Raw genomic sequence first — 14,589 nt, forward strand, 5'->3', positions numbered from 1 at the left:
AGAAACTCCAGCATGTCAGCCTAAATTGAATTAGAGCAATTGCAACTACCTCCCCTGAATTCTCCATTTTCTTTGTAATAAATAGTACATTCTTCCTCCTCAAACGTCTGATGCGGGGGTGGCATGTACCTTACCCATCTGCAGGAGATTTCAGAAAAACCCGCAATATTTGAGGGAGATACTTATCAACAGCCAAGCTCTTACCAGAATGACTCTCCAGCAGTCTCACTCCTCTAAATAAGAAAGGAGGAAATGCTTTTGAAAATCAGCCTATGATAGCTGTTAAACTTACAGTTGCAACCTGTGGTTCTTAATCTTTGGTTTTCCAATACAGTTTGGGAATACACTTACAGAACATCTAGTCAATGAACAGTTTGAAGAATAATCAAGAACAATGATAAACTTTTCCCCTAGCTGCTATTTAACAACAGTTAGAGCAAAAAGAAATAAACAAATTAGGATGATTTCCTGATTCTGTTTTGTTTCATAATGCCAAGTATCTGATTACTACAATTATATTTGATTTACATAGCCAAATATATTATCATCTTGAGACTTATCAAGCTTCTGGAACTTGCATACAAGAAATAAAACTCTAGAAATAGAGTTTAATAATAACAATATATGTAGAAATTCTCCAAGGTTTTGTCTTGAATTAAAGTATAAATTGAGAGAATGTACATTCCTATAATCCCAAGGGAAGAATCTACTTCCCCAGTCTACCTTCTCTACTCCATATACTTGTTACAAGAATGAGTAAAGACTTCTACTTTTCCAACAGTGGGTTGATGTTTCTCTCGACCTGAGTACACCTGGCTCCAAACAAGCCCCCAGCCACGGGAATGTCAATTGGTCCAGAGGTTATGTCCAGATAGATGCTATTTTAACATCCACAGCAGTATCAGTGAATTTACTGCAGTAAGCTATATTAGAGAAGTAAATATGTATTTTACATAGTTGCCTCTTCATTTTAAATGCACATCTACAAAACACAATAAGTAAATACACACCACCCAAAGAATTTCAGATTTAAATTATATGATTTATAATTTGAATCATGTCAACCAAAGTTTTATGTATTTTAATGAACAATTTTCCACCAGTACAGGGGGGAAATTTACTATATGTTAATATGAAACAGAGTTTGTCAATTTGAAAAAAACTTTAAAAAGTTACATTCAAAATTATAAGAAGCAGTTACCTTCTAGCTTTTACATAGGAGAAATAAACATGACAACAAAGTAATGGCTAGGTAAACAGCTATTGACACATTCGTTTCTAGTTTTTTATATCCAATTCAGTCCAACACAAACAAAAATATATTTTTAAATTATTCTGAAATAAATGCATTATAGTCTTTCAGTGGTGCAAAAATAGCTATAAAAAGGCATTTCACATAGTGAAATTCGTGCTGAGCTTACCAGAAGATGATTACCACCTAGTGTCCAATGCTAGTATTACCAGTGTAGTAGGAATGAGGGAAAGATTCACATAGCAAACGAACTCTGCAAGTAGGGAAACACTTCTGAATATGCAAGACTACATAGCTGCTTTCGTACAACTAACAGTCCAACAGAATAACATAAAGTATCCCTCTAAACTGGCCCAGCCCTAAGAAATGAAATAAATACTAGATTCCTTCAAAATGAAATTGTACAGGTCAGTGCTCAGGGCAAGTATGTACTGAAAGTAAGCTCTTACTGCTAATGTATCCTCTTCCTACAAACTGAGGCACGTATGGACACTCTCAGACTGACAGGCAAGAATTTACATTGGTTACGTGCCAATTTATAGCAAATAGAAAACACCAATCCACAAAGCTTATCCTTGCTTAATTTGTGATCACCCAGTGCTTCTGACTGGATTTGAGTAAAAAAATACTTTACAGGAAGGAATGATCCCATCCTCAGACAGTTTTCAGATGACACCAGGATGGGCAGGAACGTTGATCTGCTGGAGGGTAGGAAGGCTCTGTAGAGGGTCCTGTAAAGGCTGGAATGATGGCCCAAGGCAACTGTATGAGGTTCAACAAAGCAAAGTGCCAGCTTGTTGTGTCCCCTCCCAGCCCCTTGTGCACCTCCAGCCTGGTGGAGTAGTATGAGAAGCAGAAAAGGCTATGAGTATCTAAACACTGCCTAACAATAACTAATACATCCCTGAATCACCAACTTTTTCCAGCACAAATCCAAATCCAATCCAATCCATAGCGCCATACTTGGTACTATGAAGAAAAGTAATTCTATTCCAGCCAAAATCAGGCCACTTCTCTGCAACTTTTTTTTTTTGTTTTCCTATTTGCTCCCAGGCCTCTTAAGTGCTTTGCCTGGCAGTGCAGCCTGAGGAAATGAAGCATTACCTGGAGTAGAGGATAGACCAAAGAAAGACTGAAATGTACTGGACATGCAGCAGTCTATGGGACCAGAAATGTTGCACCTAAGGGCAATGAGGGTGCTGGTTGATATCATTCTGAGGCTACCCTAGCATCTTTGAAATATCATGGTGATCAAGGCAGGTTATGTCTGAAAAAGAAAAGCAGCATGCACGCCTTGTAGTGAGGCAAAAAGGAGGATCTGAGGAAACACAGGCTAGTGGCTGTTATGTAGTTATTTTTTGTGTGCAAATAATTTTATACATTTGAATGTCCTCTTGCAGGTGCTATGTACACGATCAGAGGCAAAAAAAATTCCTTTATTTTCATCTATATTTCTATCTTAATAATTCCTAACATTCAGTTTGACTTTTTGACCTCTGCCGAGCAGCTGGCAGCAATTTTAGGCACTTACTGGTTCTCTGATTAAACGCAATAGTAGCCAGCAATTACTGCCTATTCTTACTCTCTTTCCCTGTAGGAAGTGAGCCTCTTCAGACTGCTCTTTTCTGAAATTTTATGGTCCTGTGTGGCAAGCACATTTCTTTCTCTCTCAGGAGGAGAGAAAGAGAGGAAAGAAAGAGAAAACAATTTCTATTTCTGCTCCTTGTTTTTCTTATGTGGAATGTGTTTGGAGAATTGTTTACCTGGGGTGATTGCTTGGTTGGATTCTGGTGAGGATTGTTTGAGCCTGATGGCCAGTCAAATCCACCTGTGTCTGGACTTGCGAGAGAAGGTCATGAGTTGAGAGTTAGATATGGTAGTTAGAACAAATAGGTTTGTAGTTTTAGTATTTCCTTTAAATAGTATATTAATGTATTATAGCATAGTTATAATAAAGAAATCATTTAGCCTTCAGAACTGGAGTCAGACATCATCGTTTCTTCCCACCGGCTTCACCTGCATTTAAATCATCCTGTTTGAACCTTCTTTGCAGCAATTTATAGGCTTTTAGTTCAATATTTCAGAAACACAGCTCTTCTCTGAGGTAGTTAGAGTACATTTTATAGCAGGGTAAAAAAAGTAGCAGTACCGGGTTTAGGTCAAAATCAAAATTTAGTTCAAAAGTAATGGAATAGGTATGTTTGTGATCACAATACAAGAAAATATATGAGGGTGTAGTGTTTTAATATGGCAATCGGGTGAAGTCCCAGGTGACAGGAAAGGATGAAGCATTGTACTCACCTTTTAAAAGGGTGGAAAGGAGGACTGGGGTAACTATTGACCTGTCAATCTCATCTCTGTTCCTGGGAGATCCTCCCAGAAGCTATGCTAAGGCACATGGAAAACAGAGAGGTGATTTGAGACAGTCAGCACAGCTTCACCAAGGGCAAGTCTTGTCTGACCAACCCAGTGGCCTTCTCTGATGGAGTGACTACGTCAGGGGACAAGGGAAGGGCTACAGATGTCATTTATCTGGACTTCTCTAAAGTGTTTGACACAGTGCCCCACAACATCCTTCTCTCTGAATGGGAGAGAGATGGATTTGAAGGGTGGAATGTTAGATAAGAAACTGGCTGAATGGTCACATTCAGAGCGTTGTGGTCAATGGCTCCGTGTCCAGATGGACAACAGTGAAAAGTGTTGTGCCCAGTAGTGGGCAAATACACAAGTCTTGTGCCCAGCAGAGAATAATATCTTCATCAATTAGATAAATAGTTGGGTCAAGTGAACCTTCAGCAAATTTGTTGAAGACACAAAGCTTAGTGGTGCAGTTGATACATCTGAAGGATGGAATGTCATCCAGAAAGACTTGGACAAGCTCAAGAAATAGACACATGGAAATCTTGTGTAGTTCAACAAGACCAAATGCAAGGTGCTGCACCTGGGTCAGGGCAACACCCAGTATCATCACAGCCTGGGGATGAACAGATCAGAGTAGCCCTGCTGAGAAGGTCTTAGGGGTGCTGTGGATGAGAGGCTGGGCATGAACCAGCAATGTGCACTTGGAGCCTGCAGAGCCAATCATATCCTGGGCTGCGTGCAAAGCAGTGTGGGCAACAGGGCAAGGGAGGGGATTCTGCCCCTCTGCCCTAGTGAGACCCCGCCTGGAGTACTGCATGCAGCTCTGGAGTACTAAGCACAGGAAAGATGTGGACCTGCTGGTGTGGGCTCAGTGGAGGGCCATGAAAATGATCAGAGAGCTGGAACCCTCTCTATGAGGAAAGGCTGAGAAAGCTGTGCTTTTTCAGCCTGCAGAAGAGAAGGCTCCAGAGACACTTTATTGCAGCTAGTACTTAAAGAGGGCTTCTAACAAAGTTGGGGACACACATTTTAGTAGTGCCTGTTGCAATACTGCAGGGCGTTATGATTTTAAACTGAAAGATGGTCAATTCAGACTAGATGTAAAGAAGACATTTTTACAATGACCGTAGTGAAACCCAGGCACAGATTGCTTATAAAGGTGGTAGATAAATCATCTCTGGAAGCATTCAAGGTCAGGCTGGATGGTACTCTGACCAACCTGATCTAGTTGAAGATATCCCTGCTCCTTGAAGAAGTGGTTGGACTAGATGGTCTTCAAAGGTACATTCCAACCCAAACTATTGTATGATTCTATGTTAAATTATAGTATTAGGTTTCAATTCAATTCAATCATTCAATTCTATATTTATGTATCTACTTATTTGTGGGGAAAAAACTAGCTCAAACTTTTCATGTTGTGTGATTCAACCTTTCTTTGGAAAAAGTGCCATTTAAGTGCCTGTTTCTTTACATTCAGACAGATGACACTCACTGGCTGGAGTTCTTTTAGTATGTGTCAGCAGCTCATTGCCTATATTTGGGCTTAAATTGTAGTGTTTACTATAGCTGCTTTCATTGCTTCAAATTGAGTCCATAGCATTGCACTTTGCAAAATCCTGAGTATCATTTCCCATTGACTTGGGTAAGGTATCATGGCACTGGCTGGTTTGCACAATCTTGAATAGAGTAGAAGGTGTTGACATAAAATGGACTTTTGCAGATGGCCCATTTATCATTTTTGAGTAAAACAAGCTACTTTTTCTACTCTCTAAATTTTGACTACCACATAGTAGTCACCTAATAGCATAGCAAGCTTGCTATGCTATTAGCAGCTTCACAATATATATTGTTAATTTTTTTGAGACTCTTTAATGTGTATTCTGTGAACATAAGAATATGCAAGGGCTGAGTCCAGCAGAACACAAAAGCATGTTTAAAACTGAGTTTCTGAGGAACTGAGACTGTATCTCATTTTCCCTATTCCTGTTTTGGAAGATTAGCATTTCACAGTAGTCTCTCTGAACTGCATGTGGGAAGTTTCAGTTACACTTGGTAATGAAGGCAGGTAATTTAGACATTTTTAAAACGCTTCCTGAGACAGTCCAATTATCAAAATATAATCACCTTTTATAGACTGTTTGGAGGTTCTGTAAACCCATGTTAAGGAAAACACCAAACATTTCTTGATTTTGCAAATATATAAACAGACTGTATGAGTCAGATTCATGAAAAATTGCCCTCTCCACTGATATTAGCTATTTGCAAAAAAAATCTCTAAATTATTCCTTAGTAGTCATATGGATTTTTCTTTTTTGGTAAAATTTAAGCATTTTCTTTCCTTTTACAGATGTATCAATAAGCTCTGTTTCCCAATTCAAGAGAAGGCTGTTGTGTGCTTCTAAAGTGTAATGGGTTGGAAACGTTATGTTAAAAGAAAACACTGTAATGAAAACTGATTATAATAGCAATTCAAGATTCAGTGTAGTGTAACACTTACAGAATCAGTCTGTTAAACCACTGTTGGAATCAACTCCAAAACTAAGAGTTTTTAACTCTGGTATAAACTACTCTTTTGCTACTATAATGATCAAAACTCATCATCTTCTCAAACAAGGAAATTATACAAATTAATTTCCACTGCCTTATCACCAGTGTCTCCTGTAAAAATGTGTGATATTCTTATTGAGGTTAATCTCTTCTCAGCATTTAAAAAATAATTACTTGCAGTCCTCCTGCTTTCTGTTGACAAAACTATATGTGTAGTTCAAAAATGCTGAAGTAATGCTTGTTTCTACTAGGAATGGCAACAGCTTTTTGGTTTGTGCTTGTACAGTTCTTAGCACTTGATAGGTTTCTGTGCCAGGAAATTTAAATGTTCCAAACGTACAAGAAATGTTACTGATACAATGGCTGATAAGGAATGAAAGAAAATATTGTATTCAACATTCACAAGATATTATTTTGGTCTTTATTAGTTTCTCTGTTCCCTTAGTCCCTCATTCCTGTTCTTCATCTTCTCGCTTTGAGTTGGCCTGTGTATGTACAGTAAAGCAGTGCAGTTTGTACCTTACTTCAAGAACCCTTAGAACAATGCATAAATTCACCATTGGGATTATGAACAAATCCTTTCACTTTAACTGAGACAATAATACATAAAAATTTTTCAACCTAGTGTATTGGACCTACTGTATGTCAAATGCAGGATTGTTGTACGTCAACAGCAGGATTATAGAAGCAATACAACGCCTTTCTAAGCAAAATATGTAGGTAAATATAATAACAAGCATCAGAATTGACAAGAAAGTTTAGTTTTATGTAAAATACAGTATTTAGGAAACATTTTATGTTGCAGCCATGTACATAGAATTATTTTAATCATTACCTGAAAGGCAATTGTTAAAATGATTTCATGGATTTGGTAAGTATAATGGTGTTCGGTAAAAAAAAAAATAATTATTTTAAAAAGGTTCAAATCTGGCTTTGTCTTCAGAAATAGTCAAATACTTTTACAAATGAAAATAACCACCTTTTTTTTTTTATTCATTAATTGCTACTAAAATATTATTTCAAAATGTGTAGCCATTCTATATTACCTACAGAATGTACAGAATATATGGGCATTATTCAAAAGGCAGTATCCTACCTATGGCAAATTTACTGGAGCAAATGCAGAACTGTAGCTTAGTACGTAATGAAGAGTATATTCTTGAAGAGTGTACTGGTTTTGTATCTATTTATATACCAGTTCCTCTGTCCTTGCCTAACATCCTCTTGTTCAATTTCAATCAAATTTGATTGTGTTGATATGAAAATAACACCTGGGTACAGGATGGAAACCTTATTAACAGGGAAGGGAAAGGGAAAGGGAAAGGGAAAGGGAAAGGGAAAGGGAAAGGGAAAGGGAAAGGGAAAGGGAAAGGGAGAGGGAGAGGGAGAGGGAAGGGAAGGGAAGGGAAGGGAAGGGAAGGGAAGGGAAGGGAAGGGAAGGGAAGGGAAGGGAAGGAAGGGAAGGGAAGGGAAGGAAGGGAAGGGAAGGGAAGGGAAGGGAAGGGAAGGGAAGGGAAGGGAAGGGAAGGGAAGGGAAGGGAAGGGAAGGGAAAGATTAAATTATTTTAGTAAGTGAATGCAGGAGATGTAATGCACACTGAATAAGAAGCAAAACTTTTTTAGTTTTATTGTCAAAGAAAAATAATTAAAACCAACTAGAAATAGATTTATAAAATGAAAATAATTGAGAAGTGCATTGAGGTGATGCTGGGATAGTGATACCACCTGAATATGTCATCATAATGATGCCAAGAAGCATATTACAATAATTCAAGAATTATTGTAATATAATTACAATCATTATATTACAATATATATCTTTGGAATATTATATCTTTGGAAAAATATTTAGTAGGGGTTTGGTGATCTGTATATGTAAGTAAACAGAAAATAACTTATACTGAAAAAAGGTCATCTCCAAGATCAATATCTATGCATTCAGGGATTCTGGATAAGCACCTCCATTAACTATATTTGGATAAATAACAGTTTAAAATAAACACACTTTTCTGGCTTAAGTTCATGCCACTTTTCTACTAAAAGAGTTAGAAATAAACTTTTATTGGAATTTCTTGTAAGCATTTCTTAAAAAATGGTTCACGCCATCCTTTTAAAGTAGTAAAAGAGAAATGAGAACAGTTCTGACTGAATAATCAGAATGAAACTTTAATTGGAGTTTCAAGATCCTGTTCATTGAAAAGAGCTCATCATCTCCAAAAGCTGGCAAAGTGTTCCTAGACTCACCAGTCTCTTAGTCCTACAAACCCTACAAAACTGAATAGCCACACAAAAAAAGTTTTTAAATTGGCAATCTTGAGGTTCACTCGTTACCACCAAGAAGCAGAATTTCTTTTCCTAAAGTAACAAATTTGCTGCATTTAGGGAAAATTGTAGAGAGTTTCCACATAAAATGTGCAATATGTACAGCTACATATTTCACCTCAAAGAAGCATTTATTTATTCTTAAGGTTAACAGAAACTTCAATTATTTTTGAATCTTTTGTCTTTGGTTCAGAACTGCTGCCTATTGTACAGCAAAAGGATGAAAACATGATGGAATCGGGGTCACACACTTTACAATCTCACAAAATTCTGCCTGTTGTTTTAACTGCCACGTGCAAATAATCCAGTCTGAGGCATCTGAAAGCACTCTGGACAAAAACCACATATAGGTAAATGTTATGACTCCCATTTAACACATGGAGGGAAAGAAATATTAAGACATTTGCAGAGAGCAAGGGACTACAGAATTGGATACAGTCCACCAGACTTCAGCAATTCAAATAAGAGAACAGAAGGAAAATAAACACATTTTATCCAGAGAGAAAACTTCAAACTGAAGTAAAAAACTGCGGGGTTTTTTTTTGTGTTTGATTGGGTTATGTTTTGTTTGTTTGTTTGGGGAGGTTGTGTGTGAAAAGAGCTCTGTTTTCCTTATTTCCTCTGATAATTCTCCCATTTGCTTTCAAATAAAAGACTATGCAGCACACGTTCTACCACTTCTACCATATACTATAAAATCACAATTGTCATTACCTGGAATATTTTCTTGACGTGGCAGGGAGTACGCATCTTGAGAAGTTTGCAGTGGTCACTTTAATAGGTGCGCATGATTACATTTCACCCCAAATAAACAGAAAAATATTTCTCTGTTGTTTTTATTAATTACCTTTTCCATGGAGATAAGATCTTCACAGGGTGGTTTTGTCTTTTCATACAATGGCTTATTATTTTACAGGCCCCATTACTACAGGTGTTTAAAACCCTGGAATTCCAATGGTCAGAGTGCCTTATTTGTGGAGCTGTATGCAGAGAGGTACTTCTCAGCCATCAAACCAGTATATTTCAAGGAAAGTATCAAATTTCATTATGTGATCTCATTGTTTCTATTAACTATTTTAAATGCCTGTACAAAGGCATTTTCTCCTATAAACTGCAACTGCTATATTTTCTAACTTATCATGGTAGATTCAAAGAACATACTGCTTGGTGCATGTCATAACATTACTGCAATTTCAACCTAAATAAACTGTGCATATAAAAGCATAACAACAAAAAAACTTGTATAATTTAAAATCTTATTAACTGAAATACTGCAGTCTAACCATTCCAAAAATTAAAGGTAAGCAAAAATAATGGAAATAACATAAATATTTTTTCTTTCTTTCTAGGCAAGTGGCCAATTTAAGCTTTTACTTTCAGTGTTAAAATATCTGAGAAGCATTCAAATAAGTGCAAATAATTTAATGGTTCTTATTTATATAAAGTCCTGAGAATCATTATCAAGACATAAAGGAATCAATCTATTACTAGTTTACCTTGCAATTAAATCAACTGAGTTTGAGTTCATTTACTTTATCAGAAAGTAATCTATATTTATAAGTGAACCTTCCCATAGAGACTATAAAACTTTTGTACCTCAAGAAACAAAGCAAAAGCCAGGAGTGATTCATTTGCTCTGTTGTAGCTGACAGGTGCCATTTCAGGCTCATTACAGTATTTGACTGACAGATATGACACAAGATGCTCATCTGGATTGGCAGCAGGAACCCAGACAAGATCTTCTACTGTGCCTGTAATGTACCAAACACTTAGGCTGAGCTACCTGAATTACTCTATCACTTTGACAAACTCTAAATTTGCTGCCTTATCCCATACTCCACACTTTCATCTGAAGTACCCTGTCTCCCAGACAGTATGCTTGGATTCTCAATTCTCACGGATTCTTTTTCTTTTCCACCTTTGACAAAGAAGCTGAAAATGCACAGAGGATTTTGTGGAAGTCTTTGTGAGGTGACACATCCAGTTCCTATTGGTTTTTAATCACAAAATTGTGCTTGATCTAAGTTTCCTTCTCCTAAGCACTTGCCACACAGAACCCAGCCTACTGCTCACTTTGCCCAGAAACAGCCCAGTTACTTATTTTCCCACATTTTTCACAGAACTCTTAAGATCCAATGAACCATCTCTTCACAGCTCTTTAAGGTTTGAGAGTCACTTTTCCAACCTCCTCCTGCCACACGCAGAGTCTGCACACTGCCGTTCCCGCTATCCTGTACCGCCCAGGTAACCTGCAGCACCTCTCCCCTCTCACCGCTTTCTCATCTCATAGAACATCAGCTCAGAGCATCTCCTGCCTGCAAAGTATGAATACTCACAGCTGGCTTCCCTAAACCATCCCAAGGTACTCACAGGGTCTGGGTGTCCTGCGGAAGGCTGGGAATAAAGTAGATGTCCCTGCAAGTAATTTTGTAATCCTCCCAGTCAGAGCACTCGCAGAAGGCTGAGGGACACCTCTCTGTACCCTGGCTGCACAGCACCAGCAGCAGCAGCAGCAAGTGGAAGGCTACCGTGAGGCACAGCATCTTCCGCCGTCCGCTCCCGCTCTGCCCCCCGCTTCTCCGAGGAGTCGAAGAGATCCCAGAGCTGCACGGGCAGACCACGCTGCCCCGCCGGGAGAAGCTGCCGGGGAAAGGCGGCACCTGTGCTGGACAACGCCGCCTCCTCACTAAGCGGGGTCAGGAAAGGTCTCAGCAAGCCCTGAGCGCCCTCGCCATCGGGCAGGGTCCCTCTCCTCGCCCCGGCCCCGCTCTCATCCCGCCGGCCATCGTGGACCTGGCCCCCGCTTCTCCGCACCCCTCCTGCGGGGTCCCCCGGGGCCCGCTCCCCGGCAGCGCCCGTTCCCCGGCTCTCACCGCGGCAGCGCCGCGCCGGTCCCGGGACTCCGCCGCTCTCCGTGCTCCGTCTGCAGCCGGCGGATCCGACGCAGCCCCGGGGCTCCGGGGCCGCCTGCCGCGGTCGGCCGGGACTGCGCGGGGCGAGTGGGCTCTCTGCCCTGCCCTACCCAGCCCAGCCCTGCCCTGCCCTGCCCTGCCCGGCCGGGGCGAGCGCCGCGCCGGCAGCGGGACCGGCCCGTCGAGCCGTTTTCAAAGGCAGCGGCGAAACGTCGGACCCCGACCATTCCTCCCGGCATCTTTGCAGAAAGGAACCGGAGGGAGGGGGCTGAGTAAGAGCCATACTAACTCACCTGTGAAAGCAGTGAAGTTAAAGCAGACCTTTGCAACAAGCAAATATTCACTGATTGCAAGTTAGATATGGACTAAATGTAAAGCTGTTAAAAAAGCGCTGAAAGTTCAAAAGAGTGATTTTGAAAATTACAGGATAGAGCAAAAGAGGAGAGAGTAGCATTTCTCACATTATCAGACAATATAAAAGCCATTCACCAAAGAAAAAAAAAAGGGGGGGGGGAATCTAACCTTGACAGAAATAAAGTGGAATTACTGTCACCTTAAGTAGGTACAGAACAATAAAAATATCAACATAAATGTTTGTAATCTTCAGAGGAGGAAACTTGAAAATGTAACCTATGCACAGTATAAATTAGATTTCAATATTCTTGGATAATTAGTCCCCCTCCAGCTACATTAGAATTATTCAAATGTTTTGAGTACAATACAACAGATACTATTTTAATATAACTCTTTAAAAGTACTTGAAGTCAGTTCTACAGTATGTGTTTCCTAAATGTAATGAATCCCCTCAATACATCCTTTTAAAGTAAGCAAATGATACTATGGCCATAAAGAAATATAATATAAATCCTGATCTTATGGGCTTTTATTAAGCAGTTATATCTTGTGTAAGTGAGGAATCTCATCAGTTACAGTTAACCCATTTAGGATGGGGTATCCTTAGGGCTGTCCCAGAGAGTGGTCAAGTTGAAGCGCCCACAAGAGTGTCCTAGAGAATTTCACACTGTATTGCATGAATTCCCTTAGAAACACTGGCTGTCCTCTGCCCTGTTCAGTCATGTCCTTCTGACACACTGCTCACATCTGTAACTCACCTGCAGCCATAAGAGCCACCACTCAGCATCACATTTTGGTGTCTGTACCAACCTGACTAAATAACAACAAAGCCACAGGCAGATCACTGAATTTCAAGGCAGATGAACAAGAGAGATACACAGAACACAGAGGCACAGATGAGACAAAAGTTGTGACTTATTCTTGCCAAGTCAGACATGGGGCTCTGTAGCTGTTCACCACTTTGGTCAGTGCTAAGGGAGACAACTCTAGCATGGTGTAAGCCAGACTGGCTTGCTCGAGGCTGCTACCAAGGTGTTCAAGGTTGCCATCTTTCAGCAGTGGGATCATGTTCTTTCCCAGCCAAGAGCTAGTGACACATTTCATGAAGAAGAAAGCCACAAAGCAGTACAGATTCTGAGAGTGGAAACACACCTACTTCTGTGCTGCTACCCCATCTGGGGTGAATGCCTGGCATTCATGAGGCATAGCATGTCTTCCTGTTTTCAGAACCATAGACAAGATAAAAATTCTCATCCACCTATTATACCAGTCATGGGACACAATTGTATTATTTCATAATCATTTGAGGTCTTATTGATCTCTGAGGGCAAATCACCAGAATGGGGTAGTGGGGCAAGCTCAGGGCTCTGTACTGTGTGCTCCATTCAATCCCACTGATCTTTCCCAGATCTGGAAACACCACCTCAGTGCCAAACTGTACTATAGGGAGATTTTTGCCAGGATCTATGGGACTTGCCTTCTTTTTCCATCTCATGATGTTGTGGTTTCCACGGCCATAATTTTTAAAAATTAAATGCTTCAAGACTTGGCTTGCACATTCTAAGCCAGGAACATCAACAGAATTTGGGGAGAAAAATGACTGTTGCTAACCACATGGCGTTTCTGTGGGCACTGGCTTTACTCAGAAAAGTTACATTCTAAGTAAAATGATGTTTGCATTTTAGTTTCTAGCATGTTTAAGGAATTTTCTGGTTACAAGTTTGCCATCACTGTTCAGTTGTTTCCCTCTGTCAGGCCTCTGCCCTGGCCAGCCTAACCACCCCAGCACCATGTACCCTCTCTGACAGCTCTGGGGCTCTGGGTCAGCTCAGGCCTGAGCTATTCAAACACTGAACTCATTCCCAGCCTGATTCCTACAGCCCTGTCTAGCTGACTGGTTTTCCTGCATTTACTAGGGACCTATGTGGAAGGTAGCATTGTCTCATCTTCTCTCCAGTCCTGTCTCCTTGGCAGACCTTGGACCTACATTGTAGTCTTGTCTCCAGGCGTGTCTTGCTCCTCATATCTGGACCCTGGATCTATTTTCATTCCTTGCCTTGCTGTGGCTGTCAATATCACAAACCCAGTCCTGCTGAGTCCATGCTGCAGGACTGTGTCCTGTTGGCAAGGCCACTCTCTGTGCTGTGGCCACGCTTGGCTCACAGCCTGCAGTCCTCTCCTAGAGCAGCCTGTCAGAGCTGAGAGCACTGATGGACCTGACTGCTCCCGTTTGGACTCCACTAGGACCTTCCTCCAGCCTGCACAAAGCCCAGGACCGTGTCAGCCTCCAGGGCCAAAACCCACCAGCTGTGCAGCCCCTAGCAGGGCCGGTGGGATGGAATGGGCTGCCAGGCCCTGTCTGCCACTCGAGGAGGATCATCTCTGGCTCCTGGTGCCTGGCCCTGAGGGAGCTGCTAGCCTTACATTGCATGCTCTGGCTTCTTCTAGTCAGTTCCCAGTCCTTCTGTTCAACTTTATCAAGAACAGGCTCAGTGATGGGGGAACTAAGAGTATACTTGTAAGTCTACAGATAACCCCAGGCTAGGGAGGTCTCTGAACTCCAGATCAGAATGTAAATTCCAAATAGAAAAACACAGGTAGCTACATGCAATATGTCACACCCTGCATGGCAGAAATATGGGAATATGTGGCAATTATTCCATTTCATTTTGCATTTATAGAGTTGTCTGGAATACTTTATCATCAAGAAGGATTGACAAACAGGATTATTGACAGGATAGTAAGGAAAATGGGAGGTTTAGAAACATGACCTGTATTGAAGGAATGATGGAACACAGTTGCTTAGCTTAGTCAAGACTGCAAGTGTTTTAAGCTGTAAAA

The 14,589-nt window shown here is 40.6% G+C and overlaps 1 protein-coding gene across 1 annotated transcript in view; it reads right to left on the reverse strand.

The window, feature by feature from the left end:
- TSHR (thyroid stimulating hormone receptor) overlaps window positions 1-11,025 on the reverse strand; it is a 45,375-nt gene extending 34,350 nt beyond the window's left edge. Inside the window, exon 1 of the mRNA XM_053945271.1 lies at window positions 10,853-11,025. Within this exon, the coding sequence (XP_053801246.1) occupies window positions 10,853-11,025 (173 nt within the window). The remainder of the gene's footprint in view (window positions 1-10,852) is intronic.
- Between the last annotated feature and the right edge of the window lie 3,564 nt (window positions 11,026-14,589).

The sequence above is a fragment of the Vidua chalybeata genome, chromosome 6 (genome assembly GCF_026979565.1).
Source record: "Vidua chalybeata isolate OUT-0048 chromosome 6, bVidCha1 merged haplotype, whole genome shotgun sequence".
Taxonomy (NCBI): domain Eukaryota; kingdom Metazoa; phylum Chordata; class Aves; order Passeriformes; family Viduidae; genus Vidua; species Vidua chalybeata.